Source organism: Anastrepha obliqua, chromosome 6 (assembly GCF_027943255.1).
Source record: "Anastrepha obliqua isolate idAnaObli1 chromosome 6, idAnaObli1_1.0, whole genome shotgun sequence".
In the NCBI taxonomy this organism is placed as follows: domain Eukaryota; kingdom Metazoa; phylum Arthropoda; class Insecta; order Diptera; family Tephritidae; genus Anastrepha; species Anastrepha obliqua.
In genome coordinates this window covers 77,565,144-77,586,473 of record NC_072897.1, presented here as the reverse complement: position 1 = coordinate 77,586,473, position 21,330 = coordinate 77,565,144, and the positions used below count along the sequence as shown (strand labels likewise).

The window sequence follows — 21,330 nt, the reverse complement described above, 5'->3', positions numbered from 1 at the left end:
CGGGCCAGTTTCTCTCTAGTAGTTTTCGCAAGGTCTTATGTTTTTCTGCCCTTGCCCCGTCCATCGCATCCCTTGAATGACAGTGATGTCAGCCTTTCTTTTCACGAGGACATCAACCAGCTGAGCAGAGACACCTTCACCATTAAGGGACCAGACATTCCAAGTGCATGCCTACAAATCGTATTCCTTGTTCCGTTTGCAGGGTTCTCATCCGATGCTTTGTACATCGCAGCTCTCCTGGGATGCTTCGTTTTTTCACGTTAGCTCACACCCAAACGGGTGTTCGGAAACTAATCAGAGGATACTTGGGCTAATCCCGGAAGTTGTGAGCTGCTTGAACCATATGCAGAAGATCAGTAACTTTCCCCACTCTCGTGGACTTCTACATATGGAACCATCCTCCATCCTGAAAACTATAATATTATATCGTCGATATACACATAGCAACGTTTCCCAATGTTCTTTCAATATTTTATCTAATTTTCTAAATCTAAATTCGTATTTACCATTATTAATAGAAAATGTGGTTTTCTCTATGTTAAGATTTCCTTAAGGGAATTAGATGGACACAACTTTTCAAATCTATAACCGAGAAGAAGTTGCTATCAGCTACTTGTGGTATTGGGGAAATGGATACCTGTCAGAAATTGTAACTGCGTTGTGGCATAAGCTAATTGTGGGTAAAAGGGTTACGGTTGTGCCCTTAGAGGCTTTTTTTTGGTGATGATGCCCTTATGTTTTTGGCATGATTCGACCAAAAATTTTAGTTATCTAATTTTTTACATAAGAAGAGAACCTGGGGTAAGTCGACAAGTTCCTTCATACCTAGTACCCCTGTTAGGTCCCCATTTAGACCTCTTATGAGGCTTGTCTCTAAAGGACTGTGTTAGCATACATAGAGTTTAATTACTCATTCCTTCGCAACCTAATTTATTTAAACTCAACGAAAGGTGTATATATACCTGTTGATAGATTTCCGAGATTGTCCTGTTACCTTGTACATTGTTACCTAGTCGTCATTTGATATTCCAGCGTAGAAAGGTCGCGTCTATCAGCGTATTGCATGGCTACGCATCTTGTTATTGTTGGCCAATCAAATGGAGAGTTGTATGATTCCAAGGCTGTATCGGCCTAACCAGTTATTTTGTTTCTGATCACGCTCACAATTCAATTATATTTCGGAGTTCTTTTTAGTAGTTCGTAAATGTTAAGAACGCGCTTTTTTCCATAAGTTCGCCGCGAATTTAGATTATTCTGGCATCAAATTTTTCGCGCAAAAGAGCCATTGTTTCGTTAGCTGTGCAACAAGTGGCACAGTCCTGTTGAAACCACATATCGTCCACATCCATATCTTCCAATTCGGATTATAAAAAGTTCGTTATCATCTCACGATAGCGAACATTATTCACAGTAACTGCCTGACCGGCCTCATTTTGGAAAAAATACGGCCCAATGAAGCGGCCGGCCCATAAACCGCACCAAACAGTTACTCTTTGTGGGTGCATTGGTTTTTCGGCAAACACTCTTGGGTTATCATTCGCCCAAATGCGGCAATTCTGCTTATTGAGGAATCCACTGAGGTGAAAATGTGCCTCATCACTGAAGATGATTTTCTTCGATATGCATTTTGGTTTGAACGCCCGTTTTTATAATAAGCCTGAATAACTTTAACGCGTTGCTCGATTGTGTATCCTTCCATGGTTCAAATTGAGTTAGTCTGAAACTGAAAAATGTCAAACGAAATGCAGAAAAGAATTTGACGTTTAGGTGTGGTTTACAAATTTAACCACCAAATTTAACTCTTCGAGCCGTTTGATACCAAACGAGGTTTCAGACAGGGTGACTCGCTGTCGTGTGACTTCTTTAACCTGATGTTGGAGAGCATCGTACGAGCCGCAGAACTTAATCGCTCAGGCACAATTTTTTAAAAGTGCGTACAATTGCTGGCGTATGCCGATGATATTGACATCATCGGCCTTAACAACCGCGCTGTTAGTTCTGCCTTCTCCAAACTGGATAAAAAGGCAAAGCGAATGAGTTTGGTGGTGAACGAGGACAAAACGAAGTACCTCCTGTCTTCAAACAAACAGTCGGCGCACTCGCGTATCGGCACCCACGTCACTGTTGACAGTTATAATTTTGAGGTTGTAAAAGACTTCGTCTATTTAGGAACCAGCATTAACACCGATAACAATGTCAACCTTGAAATCCAACGTAGAATCTCTCTTGCCAACAAGTGCTACTTTGGACTAAGTCGGCAATTGAGCAGTAAAGTCCTCTCTCGACAAACAAAACTAACACTCTACAAGACTCTCATCATGCTCGTCCTAACGTATGGCGCAGAAGCTAGGACGATGACAACATCCGATGAAGCGACGCTCAGAGCGATTGAGAGAAAGATTATGCTGAAGATTTTTGGACCTTTGTACGTTGGCAACGGCGGGTTTCGTAGACGATGGAACGATGAGCTGTATGAGCTTTACGACGACATAGACATAGCGCAGCGAATAAAGATCCAGCGGCTTCGTTGGCTGGGTCATGTCGTCCAAATGGATACAAACGCTCCGGCTTTGAAAGTATTCGATGCGGTACCAGCTGGTGGTAGCAGAGGAAGAGGGCGGCCTCCTCTGCGTTGGAAAGATCAGGTGGAGAAGGACTTGGCTTCACTTGGTGTGTCCAATTGGCGCCGGTTAGCACGAGAAAGAAACGACTGGCGCGCTTTGTTAATCTCGGCCAAAATCGCGTAAGCGGTTATAGCGCCAATTAAGAAGAAGAGAAGAAGAATGGCAGGCGAATTAGTCGAGAGACTGATATCAAGAACCTCTTCCCAATTGTTTTATGTTTTCAATGCTGGAAATGGTGTTGCCCTTTTTCCAAATAAGGAAATATCGACTTATAATGAAATCAAAAAGAGTCTCTCCTCGATCATTTATCTCTCTGCCTAACGGTATGTCTCGCATTGGCGTCGCAGCCGATGAGGATGGCCTCTTTATTAAATGAAGGTGAGTCCATAAAACGTCCCACTTCCCCAGGAGGTACTGCATTTTCGTGGGCCATGTATGAAGAAACCAAATTGTAGCAGCGGCCACTAGATGCTTCTACACGAACTACTGACACGTCTCGTGAGCTGAAATGAGAAGTCAGAAAGGCATTAATAGTTTTCCTAAAGAGGACAAAAGCCCTAAGCTTACCTTTTGACTGGACACAAAAAGGGGATCATAGTGCCTTTTCTGGAGTCCCATGATCTTAGACTGCTGACCCCAAGGTTCTTGGATCAGGCAGATATCTATGTCTTCCTCCCTGAGGATGACACAGAGGTTACCGGTACCTAACTAGCGTGGGGAAGGTTAATTTGAGCCAACCTCAACATTTCTTTGTTAAAAGGTGCTCACCTAAGTCTGTTTTATGACCGATCTCCGAGGATTTTAAGGAGCTCTTGACTTCGGGTACTGCGTCCTTCGCAGACGGCCGTAGTTCGTCGAGCTGATTTACTACTTCACCTTTTCCGTCAAGTTCGCCATCGGGAGCACCAGTCTTCTTGGGATCACCCTAGAGCCATGGCAGATATCTCCCGAGTCGAAAAGAGGTAATTTTTCTTGGTTTGCCACGAGGTATTCGACGATCATTTCTGACAGCCGTCCCTCAATGGCACCCCAATTGGCCAGCAGCTCCCTACCACTATGAGATTTTGCGTCTGCGAAGGTAACTTGGAGGTGATCCCGGGCCACCTCGCTATAAGCCCCTCGTAGCCGCAACCGCCGTTCTTATTTTACGGCCCTAAACTCCCTGAGTCACGAAATTTTTTGTTTTCTTGGCAGCGCGCCCTCTCACATCTTGTGATTGATTACGCTTAACCGCTGGTTGGTTCTGACGATTTTTATGTGATTGGAGGTCGGAAGTTTTCCTAGGGCCATGGTTTCGTCGTCTTGTCCCCTGTGTCGCAATCATGTGGCCTACCGGCCAATTCATTCTTAGTTATCTTAGCCAAAATGAATTTTGCTCTCAGGTAGCACTCTTAGAGCAGCGACCTGGACGATTTTTTAATTTTCTTTTTGGTATCCCTATCAGAGGTCCCCGGAGAAGGGGATTGCGTTTGTTGGGTTATTGGCTGTAAACGGCTGGGTTTCAGCAGTGAAGTGCTATGGTGAGCAACTACGACCAACTTTCGGTTAATAGAATAGAACGCGTTCAAAAAATTTTCCTTAAGCAAGCATTACGTTCCCTTCGACTTGAGTCGGTTGTTCCAAAATATAATTATCGGCTAAAGCTAATAAATTTAGAATCTCTTGAAAAGAGAAGGACAGTCCTCTCACTTTCGTTTATTTTCAGTGCTGTTAATGGCGACTGTCCAGATCCACTTGAGCGGATAAGCTTTAATGTTCCCCAAAGAAGTCTTCGAAGTTTTTACCCTTTTTATGTGGAAAACTTTAAGACTAAATTTGCGAGTAATACACCCATTGCTCACGAACTTCGAGACCATAATTAATTACCTAATACCAGTCTGCTTGATTTCGCATTATCCAGATCTAATTTTGTAAAAAAAATAAAATTTATTTATTTAATTTTGTATATTATAGTTGCCAAATTTGGCTTGCGTTTTTTTACATTTGTGTCTAGTCTGTAAGGTAATTTGTACTGTAGAGTATTAACAAAAATGTATATATAAAATAAAATATTTCTGTAAGAAATATTCCAGTTTTGAATATTTCCGAATGGATGAGTGATTTGTTCAGCCCTGCCGAGACTAAAAAAATCATGGCCGCTACATTTATATATATGCAAAGACAATTGAACTTTTGCTAAGTTGCCCCACACATGCATATATGGTTCTCTAAGTATTTCTTTTATTTATTTTAAGTTTCAAAGTTTTATACAATCTAGAAAATGCATGTCCTGTAATAAAATGTAAATTGAATAAAATTTCGTTCGTCGTCGGCTATTAGTCAATTTCATTTCATACAGAATCCAAAAACTGAGCAGGGCCAATGTACTTAGAGAGACTTATCCAAGAGTGAGAGAAACTATTCGTAGCCCGTGAGTCTCCTCCATATCATCTAAGTTGTTTGTATTTGTTCTGCACAATGTTTGGCTTCTGCAGGAAATCAAATTGACGAATGGCCGGCGGCATTTTGCAAGGCATTTGAATGACTTTATTTCTAAGTTTCCTTGACAAACGAAGTTTTATTCAATTTAAATTTTCAAAAAAACTTAAACGTACATTCAAACATACATAGGTATATTTTGAATTATAAGCACCAAAATGTAAAATCAAGGTAACTTTAATGTTTCCAGCTTTCAATTAAATTGCGACCAGTGCCGACCGATCTTGAAAGTTTAGTAAAAATCGTGTTTCGTCCTGATATTTCGGTCTGCTATAAAATCACTATACATTCAATAAATTAAGTGAATAAAAGTAAAAATTAAATGAGATGAACATTAATATTTAATTAAAAACATTAAGTAACAACAATTAGTCAGGGTAACTTCTTTTGAGAGTAGTTTTTTTACAGATAATATACAATTTTCTATGTTGCTGGTCCCAGCGCAGCAAGAACTGTTTTTGTTCTTTTTCAGTCGTGATGAGTCCGTTAAATTCTTCCATTAATTTAACAGCAGTATCATTCACAACTCTCAAATGACTTATTTTTCTTTTATCTTCGAGAAAAGCAGCATTATTATCACAAGAAAATACATCTTCCTTTGGAAAACTGTCGTCTATCTGCAGTTGTGATGGAAATTGTTTGCTTTTCTCCGATCCGAAATCATCCAGTGTTTTGTCCGGAAAAAAATAAAACAAGTTAAATAACAAAAGTAAAATTCAACAAACGATTTCAAAATATCACATAAAGTCAATTTTACTTACCAAACAACTTGCTAAAATCCCTGTTGAAGTTGTCAGCTACGAGGAAGGGAGAGTAAATATACCAAAGAGAGAATTCACTGTAATCATCTCTGTTAAAAACTTCACCACATTACGGCCGCAGTTAAACTTTATTTTTTCCCACTATTCGTAGCCCGAAAGACTTCTCTATACATTAACGGTCTCTGCTTGCTACGAGCAAGCATCCCTTTTGTAAATTGCAAAACGTGTACTTGTACATTTGAAACCTTCTAACTGATACCAAACACATTAAAAATTGAGGTTAGGTCTGTCGTCAACAAATTTTCTGCAATATACGTCGATTTACTTTCATAACCCGCGTCGCGCTCGCCAAACACGAACTTACTGAATTCTCGATTCTTTTCCGATTTGAACGGTCTCTTTCGCATTGAAATACAAATTTATGCAAAGCGAAGGTGGTTTCCTTTCTACTACAATTTAGATTCGCTGACACGAGATCAAGAGCTTATACAGGGTAGGCCATGTAGCGTTTGCTTTTTGAACCACCTATTATTTTGAGAATGGTAACACAAATGACATGTCAAATGTGTTCATAATTTACTTAAAGGTTTGACATTTACGAAATGGGACGCTATACGCTTGAACAAAATTGGGAAATATTGAAAACCTATTTCCAAAGTGGTGAGCCTTCTTCTTCTTTTCTGATGAAGCTCATTTTCACATCGGTGGCTACGTCAATAAGCAAAATTGTCGGATTTGGGGCTCAGAAAATCCACACGTTATCGTAGAGAAGCAAATGCATCCACAACGAGTCACTGTTTGGTGCGGTTTTTGGTCTGGCGGCATCATCGGGCCATTTTTTTCGAAAATGAGCGAGGAGCCGCGGTTACAGTAAATGGCGAGCGTTACCGTGACACGCTCAACGAGTTGTTTCCAAAAATTGAAGAGGATGGCATGGACGACATTTGGTTTCAACAGGACGGTGCAACTTGTCACACTGCCAAAGTTACACTCGAACTTTTGGCTACCGTTTTTGAAAACCGAATAATCAGCCGAAATTCCGATATCAATTGGCCGCCTCGGAGCTGTGATTTAAGCCCGTTGGACTATTTTTTGTGGGGAGCCGTTAAAGACAAATGCTATGCGAACCATCCAGAGACGATTGATGCTTTAAAGCACGAAATCGAAGTTGTCATTCATGAAAGTAGAGCCCAAACAATCGAAAATGTGCTTAACAATTGGGTTGATCGAATGGCCTACTGTAAAGCCAGTCGTGGCTGTCATTTGAACGATATTATTTTTTTATTTATAAATCACAATGTTCAATCTTCAAAATAAAAAAAAAGTTTGAAAAAATATTCATTAGTTTTTTTTTTATAGCCGATTCAAAAAGCAAATTTTACATGGCCCACCCTATATCTCCAGTGTTACGGCTTGCGTCTTTATTTTGACGTGATAACGTCTTATAATTCGATTTAACAGGCTGCACGCACGAAAAAATGTGTCGTTACCTAGCTCATTAGTGTTACCTTGCTCATTAGTGTTACCTTGCTCATATGTAGTTACCTTGCTCATTAGTGTTACCTTGCTCATTAGTGTTACCTTGCTCATATGTAGTTACCTTGCTCATTGCCGTTACCTTGCTCATTTGTCGTTACCTTGCTCATTGCATTGAATGAACTGCAAGCGAAAGCGCGGAACGAACGACAAAGCAAACAAAGCAAACGAACGGCAACGTTCGACATCTTGCTCTCTCCTACTTAAGTGAGCGTATATATGTATGTATATGCGCATATGTACATATATAAATTCACGTATTTGTATTTGCATATGCCTTCTTATTGATTATTATTAATTTGATTCACTTGAAGAATTTAAAATAAAACCAAGTTTGTTAATAATACCTGTTGTTTTAATGTTATTATTATTAATTTTTTTATTATATATGAAGGAAAAAATGTATGGTAATATTTACCATATACCTTATAAGATATGTTGTCTATACTAATATTATAAAGAGGAAAACTTTGTTTGTTTGAAATGAGGAGGCTCAAAAACTACTGGACCGATTTTAAAAATTCTTTCACCATTCGAAAGCTACATCCTCCACGAGTAACATGGATTATATTTTATTTTGGAAATAGGGCTCGAGATATAGGTCAAAACGTGAACCCGGGTAACCTTCGGATGTGTATGTACAATATGGGTATCAAATGGAAGCTGTTGGTGAATGCTTTAGTACAGAGTATTTTTCATGCCGCTCCGTGACTAGGACCTCGAGATAGAGACCAACACGTGGACCCTAGAATGTGTTTGTACAATATGGATATCAAATTGAAGCTGTTGGTGAATGCTTTAGTGCAGAGTATTTTTCATGCCGCTCCGTGACTGGGGTCTCGAGATATAGGTCAAAACGTGGACCCGGGTAACCTTTGGCTGTGTATGTACAATATGGGTATCAAATGAAAGCTGTTGATAAGTGCTTTAATACGGGGTAATTTTCATACCTATTGATGACTAGGGTCTGGAAATATATGCCAAAACGTGGACCCGCCGTGTCTTTGCACCGAATTAAGCCAAACTTACACACATTGTTAAGGGGTATTGAAGATGGTTTCCGTATAGTTTGGATGCCTATTGGTAGACAGGGTCTCGAGATATAGGTCAAAACGTGGACCCGGGTAACCTTCGGATGTGTATGTACAATATGGGTATCAAATGAAAGCTGTTGGTGAATGCTTTAGTACAGAGTATTTTTCATGCCGCTCCGTGACTGGGGTCTTGAGATATAGGTCAAAACGTGGACCCGGGTAACCTTTGGATGTGTATGTACAATATGGGTATCAAATGAAAGCTGTTGATAAGTGCTTTAATACGGGGTAATTTGTTATGTTATGTTATGTTATGTAATGTTATGTTATGTTATGTTATGTTATGTTGTGTTATGTTATGTTATTTTATGTTATGTTATGTTATGTTATGTTATGTTATGTTATGTTATGTTATGTTATGTTATGTTATGTTATGTTATGTTATGTTATGTTATGTTATGTTATGTTATGTTATGTTATGTTATGTTATGTTATGTTATGTTATGTTATGTTATGTTATGTTATGTTATGTTATGTTATGTTATGTTATGTTATGTTATGTTATGTTATGTTATGTTATGTTATGTTATGTTATGTTATGTTATGTTATGTTATGTTATGTTATGTTATGTTATGTTATGTTATGTTATGTTATGTTATGTTATGTTATGTTATGTTATGTTATGTTATGTTATGTTATGTTATGTTATGTTATGTTATGTTATGTTATGTTATGTTATGTTATGTTATGTTATGTTATGTTATGTTATGTTATGTTATGTTATGTTATGTTATGTTATGTTATGTTATGTTATGTTGTGTTATGTTATGTTATTTTATGTTATGTTATGTTATGTTATGTTGTGTTATGTTATGTTATGTTATGTTATGTTATGTTATGTTATGTTATGTTATGTTATGTTATGTTATGTTATGTTATGTTATGTTATGTTGTGTTATGTTATGTTATGTTATGTTATGTTATGTTATGTTATGTTATGTTATGTTATGTTATGTTATGTTATGTTATGTTATGTTATGTTATGTTATGTTATGTTATGTTATGTTATGTTATGTTATGTTATGTTATGTTATGTTATGTTATGTTATGTTATGTTATGTTATGTTATGTTATGTTATGTTATGTTATGTTATGTTATGTTATGTTATGTTATGTTATGTTAATGTTAACTCATTCTCTATATCCATACAAAATATCTATCAAACAAATAAAATTAAAATTTTCTTTTGAAAAATGCAACCATTCAATCAGTATTTTCTTATGACGTTATCACGTTAAACTATCGTCAGTAAACCGACTTTACAGACAACCTCTTTTTTAAATTTTCCGAATAATTTCCCGGACGAGTCCCCAAAACCGACCGTCTACGCTACAACCTAAAATGCGACTCCTCGCGAAACTAACTCGAAATCAGACCTTCCCTCGTTTGCTGATGTAGCCAACCAAGATTGCCAGGACCCCAAAAGTGAGACTGGGGATTACACCATTCCCACAGTATTGCTCCTCTTCGTTTTTCTGAGCTTGCCTTAGTTTCTTCTCCCAATTTTTTTTTTTTTCATATTATGCGGCAGGAGATCTGGAGATGTGTCATTTTCTCCGACATCTACATTTTTAGTGACATAACGCTGGATTTTGACAGTAAGTATGTATTTCGTATTATTATTTTTTACACCCTATTTCAAAATATATTCCTTATAAAAGTTTTTTTTTTTTAAAACAAAAAATAAAGTAATAACAAAACAAACTTTTTGTATGACTATGTAACATCTAAAGTAAAGATCTTAAAAATTAGTGTTAAATACATATAAGTACAAGCTAGTCGAATCGACAAAGCATTAGTATTTACGTATATAGTAAAATAGAGCATTAGTACTCTGGGATTAAATAAGGGTTTGAACTATAAAAAACCGCCTTAGAATAAACCCTTTATAACAAATTGCGTTTTTAATTAAAATTATTTCAATTATTATAATGAAACAAGAAGATTTTTTAAAATTCAACATAGTAATGCGGGAACATCAAATGCATTAGTGATCGGTCAACAAATTAATTCTTCGGAGTGGCGCAAAATGCTCTCTACAACATTTTGGACGTTAGAATTGACATTCCGATGATTGCTAAGCGAGGCTAGTACTTTCAATCGATCGTAAAACCGTTTCTGAATTAGGCAATGTTGAAAAATAACGTCGTTGACGCAGTGACAGGCAATGCCACCATAACTCGACAAAGCTATTGGACATTTGGAAGCGCTTCTCCATTGCAAATGTAAAGCGATTCCAGAGAGTTTGTAATGTCTTTGTTGGCAATGAGCCAACTCCACAGTTGAACTTGACTTATCCATGAATTATAAGAATCCTCATGCAAAATTTTAGAGTATACATAGTTTGAATAACTGAACACATTGATTCAAAAAGCGGTTGGTTCTTAATCATATTGTACGTTGAAGCATTGAATTCGACGTCAAGTTAGCTATAGTATTCATATGTTTATGCCGTGGTTTTTCTTGTCGTGCTCATTTGAATATTTTCTCTTCCTTTTTTGCAGTATTAGCCAGTTCTATACTATTATCGCATATCTCAGTTTTTTGCCTGAATTAGTTGCCTGAGTGATATGGTCAAGGAACGCAATGACTCCAGCACAAACATGCAAATCTGATCTGATGAAAATTTGTTCCAAATCAAAAACGAAACCATGTCTCTTTTAAGAATCTACTTTTTTTCTATTTTTTTCCTACGATCAATTTTTTATGCATTTATATATGCGAGTATACTCGTATACATACTTGTTATAATGCCAACAAATATAGTAATGCGTTTCTTTATTTACTTCTAGATGAATTTTACGTTCAACCAACACCAGCGCTACATGCCGCTAAAGGAGGTATGTATGCAAATATGACTACATAGTCCGGGAGCCATGGGCCATTTTGATCTTATCATTTCATGCCGACTTATTTTAATACTGAAGGCAGACGCCATCCAATGGATGACGAAACCAACCGTCAGCTGGTCCAGTAGCGGTGAGTACGTGCGTGGTATGCTGCGAAACGTGTCGAAAAAAATGTTTAACAACTCATTTAATACCGGCTGAAATTTTGTTTGTGTATTGTTGACATTTAGTAGAATAAAAAAATAGTCCGCTGCGCGTGAGAGGGGGACAATACGTCAGCTGAACAGGCGAACTTGTAAAATAAATCAAAAAGTAAAACTACTTTATGCCGATTGAAATTTTTTTACATAATTTTGGACACATATTAAAATATAATAATGATGGTCAGCTGCGTTTATAGCGGTGGGAAGACCGTCAGCCGAAGCATTGAAAATTCCGCGCGCCGCCGAGATGTATGAACGCAATGATACATTCTTGCTTCGGCTGACGGTCTTCCCACCGCTATAAATGCAGCTGACCATCATAATTATATTTTTATATGTGTCCAAAATTATGTAAAAAAATTTCAATCGGCATAAAGTAGTTTACTTTTTAATTTATTTTACAAGTCCAGCTGTCGTGTTTTCTACCCTCTACCGCCCAGCTGACTGTTTTTTTTTATTCAACTAAATGTCAACAATACAGGAAAAAAATTTCAGCCGGTATAAAATGAGTTCGTAGAAATTTTTTTTCGACACGTTTCGTACCCTCCCACAATCACATCCACTGCGGGTGCGCCAGCTGACGTTCACTTTCGTTATTCATGAAAGCTTAATCACAAGTATAGTCAAGAATTGAACGGTATAAAAACGCAGTCCAAAATCGACCCCTGGCTCCCGGACTAACATAAGTATGATATTACACATATTTTACCTTATTTTTATGTATGTATTATACTATTCTATATAACTATTGCTTAAAATTTGTCAAGTGAAAAGTCAAAAAGTTAATAATGCGATATTTTATAACATATCTATATTGCATAGTATTAGTTAAGTTACAGCTTTTCTGGATAAAACTTTGCGATCTGTATATGTAGTTATTTATTTATTTAAGAATAAACCACAATGATTATAAAAGTTAAAGTATTACGAAGAGCATACCTTGGGAAGTTAGTAATGCGATTTTTGTGATCCCAACATATGAAGCTTAATAAACTTTCTCAGTAGTTAAAATTTATTACTTAGTAGTAGTTCAAAAATTATTCATAGTTTTCTAATATGGTTTTGTAAAAAGAATTATGTACATAAGCCTAACATTCATATTTTTCTATCAGAGAACTAGCTTTTTGCTTAAATAAGTTACTAGTCACATGTATGTATATGTAATTAGTAGAATCAATGCTTAGGTTAGGTTTAAATCGGTTGCCTTTAAAAATTTGCAAATTCTATCTCACACTGTTGATCCCATACTTGTATGTTTATTCATTTTCCGGATCACCACTATTTCCAGGGACCCAGGACAGTTTGGTACTGGAGGAAGATGCCAGACCCTATTCTTAAGCTCATTTCTCAACCGTCTTTGAAGACTGGAACTTCGTCATTTTTTAGAACGGTATCAGATTCCCAGTTACATCTGGTAGGGTAATGAATGCTGAATCTGTGGACAAAGTTTATCTCCGTTATTTCATGGTCATAGTTTTACTTCATACTTTCTGACGCAGAAATTCGTGCAGTTCCAGAAACCCAAAAGAATTAAGCTGAACCGCACGCAATCGCATGATTTTGGTGGCTAATTCACAGTGCCGCAAAGCAAAATAAATAAAATTCGAAATGCCCCCTAGTTCTCCAGGGGCAAATCTCCATGTTCACACATGATGCTTTAAAATAATAAAGTTCCAAATATCCGGTCTTAACACACAGGTGATAAATTACAAGGTTTAGCTATCCGAAGCAAAATTGTGCGAGTAACTTCAGCGGCCACGCCATCGGGGATTCGGCAGAAGGATTCTGCCCACTCACTTCACACGTATTCGTAAGAATACGGTCGTCCAATCAGTCGTTATTCAGACAGCAATGAAGTAATATGAGTAGAAACTGCGTTCTTTCTTCTTATATCACCAACACAATCTCAGTTTTTGCCGATCTATAACGAACCAGAGAGAACGTCGGTTCGAATCTCGGTGAAACACCAAAAATTAAGAAAAATATTTTTCTAATAGCGGTCGCCCCTCGGCAAGCAATAACAAACCTCCGAGTGTATTTCTGCTATGAAAAAGCTCTTCATAAAAGATATCTGCCGTTCGGAGTCGGCTTGAAACTGTAGGTCCCTCCATTTGTGGAACAACATCAAGACGCACACCACAAATAGGAGGAGGAGCTCGGCCAAAGGGTGTACGCGCCAGTTATAACGAACCGTTGCCACATCCAAAGTGACGGTAGCAACTCATATTTATATGTCTATTAAATATTAAAACCTTAATTAATTATGTAGATAAGTAAATTTTCCTATATGTGTAGATATATTATAATTGTACAATACATTTTATTTATTATATAAAATTTTTATTGAACACATAAATACTTTAATATGTATATATGTACATACATAAAAATCTATTAGCCTGCATATACGAGGGACACTACCATTTAATAATAAATTCTTCACATTCTTCACTTGTCATGTTATTTTGAAACATTCCGATTTAATTTATCCGACATATTTTTGAACTAATCGACACGAACACTAATAGAATATTGTGCAATATTTTATGCAAGGCGAATATAAAAACAAAAAATTAAATATTAAGACCTCTAGGATGGTGCATAACGATATATTATAAATTACTATTAAATGAAGCATTTAATTTTAGTTCTTAATAGTTAATATGTTTCTCTTAAAATAGACTTCACTTAATTTCGTTGGTATGGAATCCACAATCCATGCTGAAAGATCCAAGAACCTCCATAGAAATTCTCAGCGAATTCTCTTAATACATCCTTCAGCAGATTTTGTATAAGATTCTCTCAATGTTCTAGAAAAAAATTAATTATAAGACAAAACGAGAATATGTTTTTTAATGAAAACAAATAAAGGCAAATGAAATTGCATGAAATTAAAAAAAAACTTAAATTTGCTTTCGACTCGTCGCTTTTAAGTGGGAGTTTAAGTTTCTATACATATGTATAAGAATGTACTGGTCCATTCACCGGTTTTTGTGACATCGTTCTTCTTAAATACTTGCTTCGTTACTTGTTTGTTTAACGTAGGTATATTTTGTTTCTGCAAATCCAACGTACGCACCAAGTAACGAAGAGTTGTGGTGACAAACTTGGCAATTTGATCTGTAGCTGGTAAAATAACGATTAGCGCGAAGTTCAAGTTTAAAATATCAAAAGTTATTTTTGTAGTCTAAGATTTTATATTTCAGGAACATTTTCTTTCAGTCGGTGACACGAAGCTAGCTCGCAAGCGCCAGAAGCCCAAAACACCAAAACAAAAAAAGAAAACGGAGTAGCCGGAAAAAAATAAAAAAATTCGGGGAAGTAGGAGTCTCATATTAGATTTTTTGATTGAAAACGTCAAAACTGAGGCATTCAGGAATGACTTCTGACATAAAAAATAAATTAAATTTTTCGACTTCATTGGCAAAATATAGCACTCTTAATTTGTCTTTGACTTTTTTGTACTGATTCATATTTATTCACAGCATTAAAAGGAAATCAATTAAAAAAACTTCGAGTTCTTTGAAAAATTGAATCAAAACCTAAAAATTTCCTTCAAAACACTTGCAAAGCAGTTGATCGAGGAGTGTGGTATTGTTGTCTCTCATGAAGCAGTGCGTCAAGCCGTACTGCGCCATAAATGTTCATAGAGCCTGCACAAAATGTAGGAAAATGCTTGTCTTTTGCTTTGAACCCCATCACAGGCTGTTGGGACGACGTTATATTTTGCGACGAGACAAAAGTAATGCAGGGGGGAGAAAAAAAATAACAAAAGAAGTCAAAGATAAATAAAGACTGCTAGTTTTTGCTAGAGAATCGTTGGGGACTCCATCCGGACCTGGAGCTTTATTATTTTTTATCCGTTTTCTGCTCATCAGGAGTTCTTCTCTGTTTGTTAACTGCACATTTTGATTGGAATCTTACCAATCTATACTCTCGTTTAGTGTCTTGCAAGTGGGAACAATGTTTCTACTACATTACGCATCGTCGCATAGCTGGAGGAAACACCGGCGTTTGCTGTTTTTAATTGCCTTTTTAGGCATATGTATGTATGTATAAATTCTGCGTGCACTTACCACAGCAAAAAATAAAACGCTCTCTAAAAAATCGCTTACAACCGCATATACAAAGTATTTAAAACCAAGATCCCTAATTAAACCGGTCGTGTTTCGCCTAAGTGAAATTGGTTTACTCCGGGACTAACAAAATAGATTAAATAATAACCAAATCAACGAAAATGAAACAACAAAAAACCAAAAGTGCAAACAGATGAGTGTCCGACGTTCTCCGCCGCCAGTGCGCGTTCGCTCAGCCAGCATTGATGAGAACGGCGATGCAGCAGCTTTCATCAACGGGAACAAAAATGGGCGTACAATCTCCCCGCTTACAAGTAGTTTTGGCACAACCGAAATTGTCTCTGTTTCGCAAGTGCAGTCAGAAGGCATTTCGCAAACCAACGGAAAAACTTCTGATCGAATTGTGAGTACACTCTCTACAGACTCTACAGCAGTGGTCGCCAACCTTTTCAATGTGTTGAGCTACTTTCAAGATTTTGAAATAAACAGCGAGCTACTTGCACAAGCCAACATAAATTAAATAATACACAGTTGTATTCGTCATACAATACATGTATTTATTTTACTAATATACGTTCTATATATAATAAACTTATGACTTATAGTGCTTATACTTATGCATAACTACATCCATGTTCACACCTATCAATCGTAACAAAATTTTTTGCAGTCATAATGGCAAATCACAAACGACTTAAAAAAACAGTAATAGTACATTATTATATAAATAGAAGGTTGACATTCTGACTCATCGATAATTTTTTTAATATTTGCAGCATAATTTGATACAGTCATTCGAATACAGTTATCCAAATGTATATCTGTAAGCCGACTGCGGTATTTATTTTTAATAAATTTCATATTGGAAAAAGAAGATTCACACAAATAAGTTGAACTGAATAACGCTTTCACTTTCAACGCAACACGACATAAAACTGAATACTTATCTTTACTTACTAAGGTCCATATACATTTTGTATTTGAACCTAAAGATTTTAAAGTCAAGTCACTTTGAAAAGCAATCAGTTGAATTTCTGTCACAGCAATGTCTTCGCCAAAGTTGTTCATAACACAAGTTGCAAACTGTTGTATATCAATGTCCATGAAGGGTGAAACAACAAATTGCGTCACTAAAGCAATTTTGCTGAAATTCTTGAAACGATTTTTTAAGTTTTCCTTCAAGTTAGAAACTATTTCCATATGATATTTACTGTCATAGGGCTCTAATAGATTTTTGGATATCTTTTCGGAAAGAATAGGAAAATGCTTAGTATCGCGGTTTTTTAGGTTTTCTTCCCAAAATTCAAGTTTTGTAATAAATGCATTTATATCAGAAATCATTTCCGCTAATTCTTTATCCCTGCCTTGAAGCTGCAAGTTAAGCTCATTTAATTTCTCTGTAATGCCCACAAGAAAACCAAAATCTCTGAGCCAAGTCGAATATTTCAGTTCAGGAATCGGTTCATCGCGTTCTTTGAAAAATTGGAGTATAGCAGGCAGGACATCATTGAAACGTTTGAGCACTCGTCCTTTGCTTAACCATCGCACTTCAGAGTGAAGAAGTAGCTCTCCGTATTGACAGTCAATTTCATCAGCCAAGGTTTTAAATAATCTTCTTTGTAACGCTTGAGCTCTAATCTTGTTCACAATTTCCCCCACCAGTTTCATAACGTTGTTCAAGTTTAGAGAATTTCCACATAATGCTTGCTGATGTATTATACAGTGGTAACTAAGAAATTGTGGAAAACTTTCATCCTTATGACATAGCGCCACGAGCCCATTATCACAACCCACCATAGCTGGAGCACCGTCAGTTGTCAGGCCTACCATTTTTGATATTGGAATTTTCTCAGAAGAGATGAGATTTTTTAAATGAGAAAACAGCTCTAGCCCAGTAGTATGTCCTTTGAGTGGAATAAACTTCAAAAGATCTTCTTTAATTGTAAAATCACTAAAAGCCATCCTGACAAATATGGCCATCTGTGAGGTGTCAACTACATCTGTTGATTCATCCAGTTGCAGTGAAAAATAAATACAGTTATCTAAGTCACTTCTTAACTGTAAAAAAATATCATTGCTCATTACTTTTACTCGCCTCATCACTGTATTAGCAGAAAGTTGCATAGATTTTATAGCAGACACTATTTCGTATTTATTTCTAAAGTTGGCGAATAAAGAATCTGCAGTTTCCAAAAATGCTTGTTTTATGATTTCCCCGTCTTCATAAGGTTTTTTCTTTTGTGCAATTATCTGGGAAACACGATAAGATGCTTCAGTTGCAGCCTTATTTTTGTCGATTGTTTTCAAAATATTGACTGTTGTCCAATTAACTGGATTTTTAAATGTTTCAGTTTTTCTTTTCTGGTGGTAGAATTTAACGGGAATGCCTTCTCAAAATTCGAATGTACAGTTTTATGATGCCTCTCAATATTTCCTTATTTAGGAACTGACACAGATGTATTACATAACAAACAAACACTTTTGCCTTTAACTTCTGTGAAGAAGTATTGTTCTTCCCATTCCGAATGGAAATGGTATGTCTTCGCCTTCTTACTACTGCTTGCCATAATGGTTCGAACTCTAACCCAACCGCTGCACGCAGAACGTTGATAATGCCGTTCAGTATTAAACTGAGCGCAATGTCGACGTGCATTGCGTATATATAAAGCCAAAAAATTTTCGAACACGCTAATCGGTTCCAGCCGATCCTAGAACGGAGACGCGACTTCGCGTCGTGTTTGTCGGAGCGAAATCGCTTACCGCAGTGTTGCCGTTGTTTATCTATTTATTATGAAAATTTCTGAAATTTGCTAATACTGGTATGATTTTCAGACTTTTGGATTTTTTGCAACGTGAGCAGCGGGAGCTACCAGAATTGCCTTTGCGAGCTACCGCTAGCTCGCGATCGATGGGTTGGCGACCACTGCTCTACTACACTGCTCTGTGAGCAGATCTACAGCCACAGCTCAAGAAGAAAAGCTCTCTCACGAAAGCTTTACGAAAGCTCTAATCAGTAACTGCCCAAACCAGAGTAAAATTAAACAGTCGGTCATACAGACTGGGTTAGACCGCTACATGAACATTCAGCCAAAGCGTAAACTAAGTCCGCAAAAGCAAACAGTTGATAAACAAAGAGAAAAAATAAAAATAATTTGTGAAGACGGCTCCCAGAATAGATTTGCTATACTAGACAAAAGTGAGGAAATAACCAAGAGTAAAAGTACAGGCAGTAAGTCTAAACCGCCCCAATATACTTAAGAGAAAAAAATTCGAAGACTGTTCTAAACAATTTAGCAAAGTTATTGGGTGCACACAATTTTCATGTTGTTTCTGTTATGAAAGGCAACATACATGAGACCAAAATCCAAATCTACGAGGAAGAAAATTTTAGAAGGTTAGTAAATAATTTCGATTTGCTTAAGAAAGAGTACTACACGTATCAGCTTAAAAGCAGTAAGGGCCTTATAGTAATTTTGAAAGGAGTTGAGCATAAAGTAGATCCGTCCGAAATAAAGGGAGCACTTGAAGAAGCGGGATTCGAAATAAGGTCTATATTTAATTAAAAAAACCGGTACAAAGTTCCGCAACCAATGTTTCGTATAGAACTTGAGCCATCAGCAAAATTATTAAAAAAAAAACACCAGTCTAACGGTTAGACGCGATAGAAGTGAAACCTTCCGTCAAACAAACTGAGAGAGAATAAGACGAAAGCAGCATTAGGAGCAAGATAATTATAGGTTCATTATAATATTGCTATAAAGTTCATATTTTATTTTCTTCATTTTATTATTATTCATCCTCAATGTTTTCAATGTCAACAAATGATACGAGTGGCTTATGATAGCTAAAATATGATACAAATGCTTTGGTTTCGATGTTGTCAACATGTCTTTGAAATACCGCGTCAATGGTTGTTTTTGATCGTGTTGTCGATTCAGTGCGATTGTTACACATTTTTAAATTGAATGTTGTATTGAGAACGTCAATTAAAGGAACCGCTGTGTCCAATGCAAAATTTACGTTAAAATCGCCACTTAAAATCATTGGAACTTTATTGTAATCTTTTCTAAGTATCCGCGATACTTCTGGTGTATACTTTATTAAATTTTCGTGAATGAATTCCGTGATGCTATTTATTGATTTTTTTTTCTGTCGATATTCACTACACTTTTCTGCATTATTTTTCGGCATAATTGCGGTAAATATTTAAAAATGAAAATATTTACGAATATAAAAATACACACGCGGTTGCTATTATGAGCGTCCCCAGCAAAACCTGCGTGACCGAAACTCTAACACAATTACATTTTTTTGAATGTTACAAACACATATGCACGCAGGTTTTGCTGGGGCGTGACCGAAACTCTAACACAATTACACATATGCACTCGTATTTGTTTGAAAATCGACTTTTTTTTTTTGGTTCTCCGTCACCTTTGGAAAATGTGTAAACAGTAAGCAAACTTTATTCATATATCTTTCCTCATTTTTGCATCAGTAAAATTAAACAAACGCCGTAGCCGAATGGGTTGGTGCGTGACTACTATTCAGAATTCACAGAGAGAACGTCAGTTCGAATCTCGGTGAAAACACCAAAATTAGGGAAAACTATTTTTCTAATAACGCTCACCCCTCAGCAGGCAATGGCAAAACACCGAGTGTATTTCTGCCATGAAAAAAACATAAACATACCATAAAATAAAATAAAATAACTGTATAAAAAAAATTTTTTTCTTGTGATTCGAACCAAGGATTTTGGATCGGAAGCTCACATTGCTAGCCGCTCGGCTATCGCGCCATGCTGTTGGCGCTGGCCTAAAAGTTATGTAGTTCGTCGCTACGTGTATATGTAATATTCGTAGCCAAGAGTGTCGCTTTTTTCGTTTCACTTTTTCTCAAATCACTCCCAACGATTCTAAAGAAGTTTTCACTTCAAAAGGCGAACTGCATCCTATTTTCAACCTGCGTTATCTACTGCATCGTAAAATTTCAATAGAAGAACCAATAAAACGTAAGAGTCCCGTACAATGTACAAACTGCCAGGAATTTGGCTACACTCGTAGCTACTGTAATTTACCAAGCGTGTGTGTGATATGCGGTGACTTACACTCCACATCTACGTGTAGCAAACCAAAACAAGATGCAAGTGTTAAAAAATGTAGCAATTGTGGAGAAAACCACACTGCTAATTATCGGGGCTGTCCTGTATTTTTATCAATAAAACAAAAAGAATTGCTGCCAAATAGAAAACCTGTCCCACCTACAACAGTAACAAATCTAAATTCTTTTAGTCGCCAACCAATAGCACAACCACAATACCAATCATATGCAAACGTCCTGAAAACCAACTCATATGTGGAAGCAAATAACATGAATAATTGCAGTATAGAATCTATGCTTCAAACACTCGTGCAAACTCTTAATCAATTTATGGTTGGAATGCAAAGCATGATACAGGATCTGATTAGTAATCAAACCATTTTAATGCAAACTCTTTTAAATAAACCATAATGTACAGAATCAAAATTTGTCATTGGAACGCAAACGGTCTCACCAAGCACAAGCTCGAAGTCTATAATTTTCTATTATCAAATAACATTGACATTATGCTTATATCTGAAACTCATCTTACAGATAAAAATTATTTTAGAATTCCGGAATATCTTTTCTATGATACAAAACATCCTAGAAACATGGCTCGTGGTGG

The 21,330-nt window shown here is 36.6% G+C and overlaps 1 protein-coding gene across 5 annotated transcripts in view; it reads left to right on the top strand.

Annotated features, from left to right (window-relative positions):
• The window catches only part of LOC129250866 (uncharacterized), a 210,742-nt gene that overhangs the window by 129,925 nt on the left and 59,487 nt on the right, over positions 1 to 21,330 (top strand). For all 5 annotated transcript variants that reach the window (XM_054890474.1, XM_054890472.1, XM_054890476.1 and 2 more), the window contains exon 3: positions 11,288 to 11,335. In XM_054890474.1, coding sequence (XP_054746449.1) covers positions 11,288 to 11,335 — 48 coding nt within the window. The remainder of the gene's footprint in view (positions 1 to 11,287; positions 11,336 to 21,330) is intronic.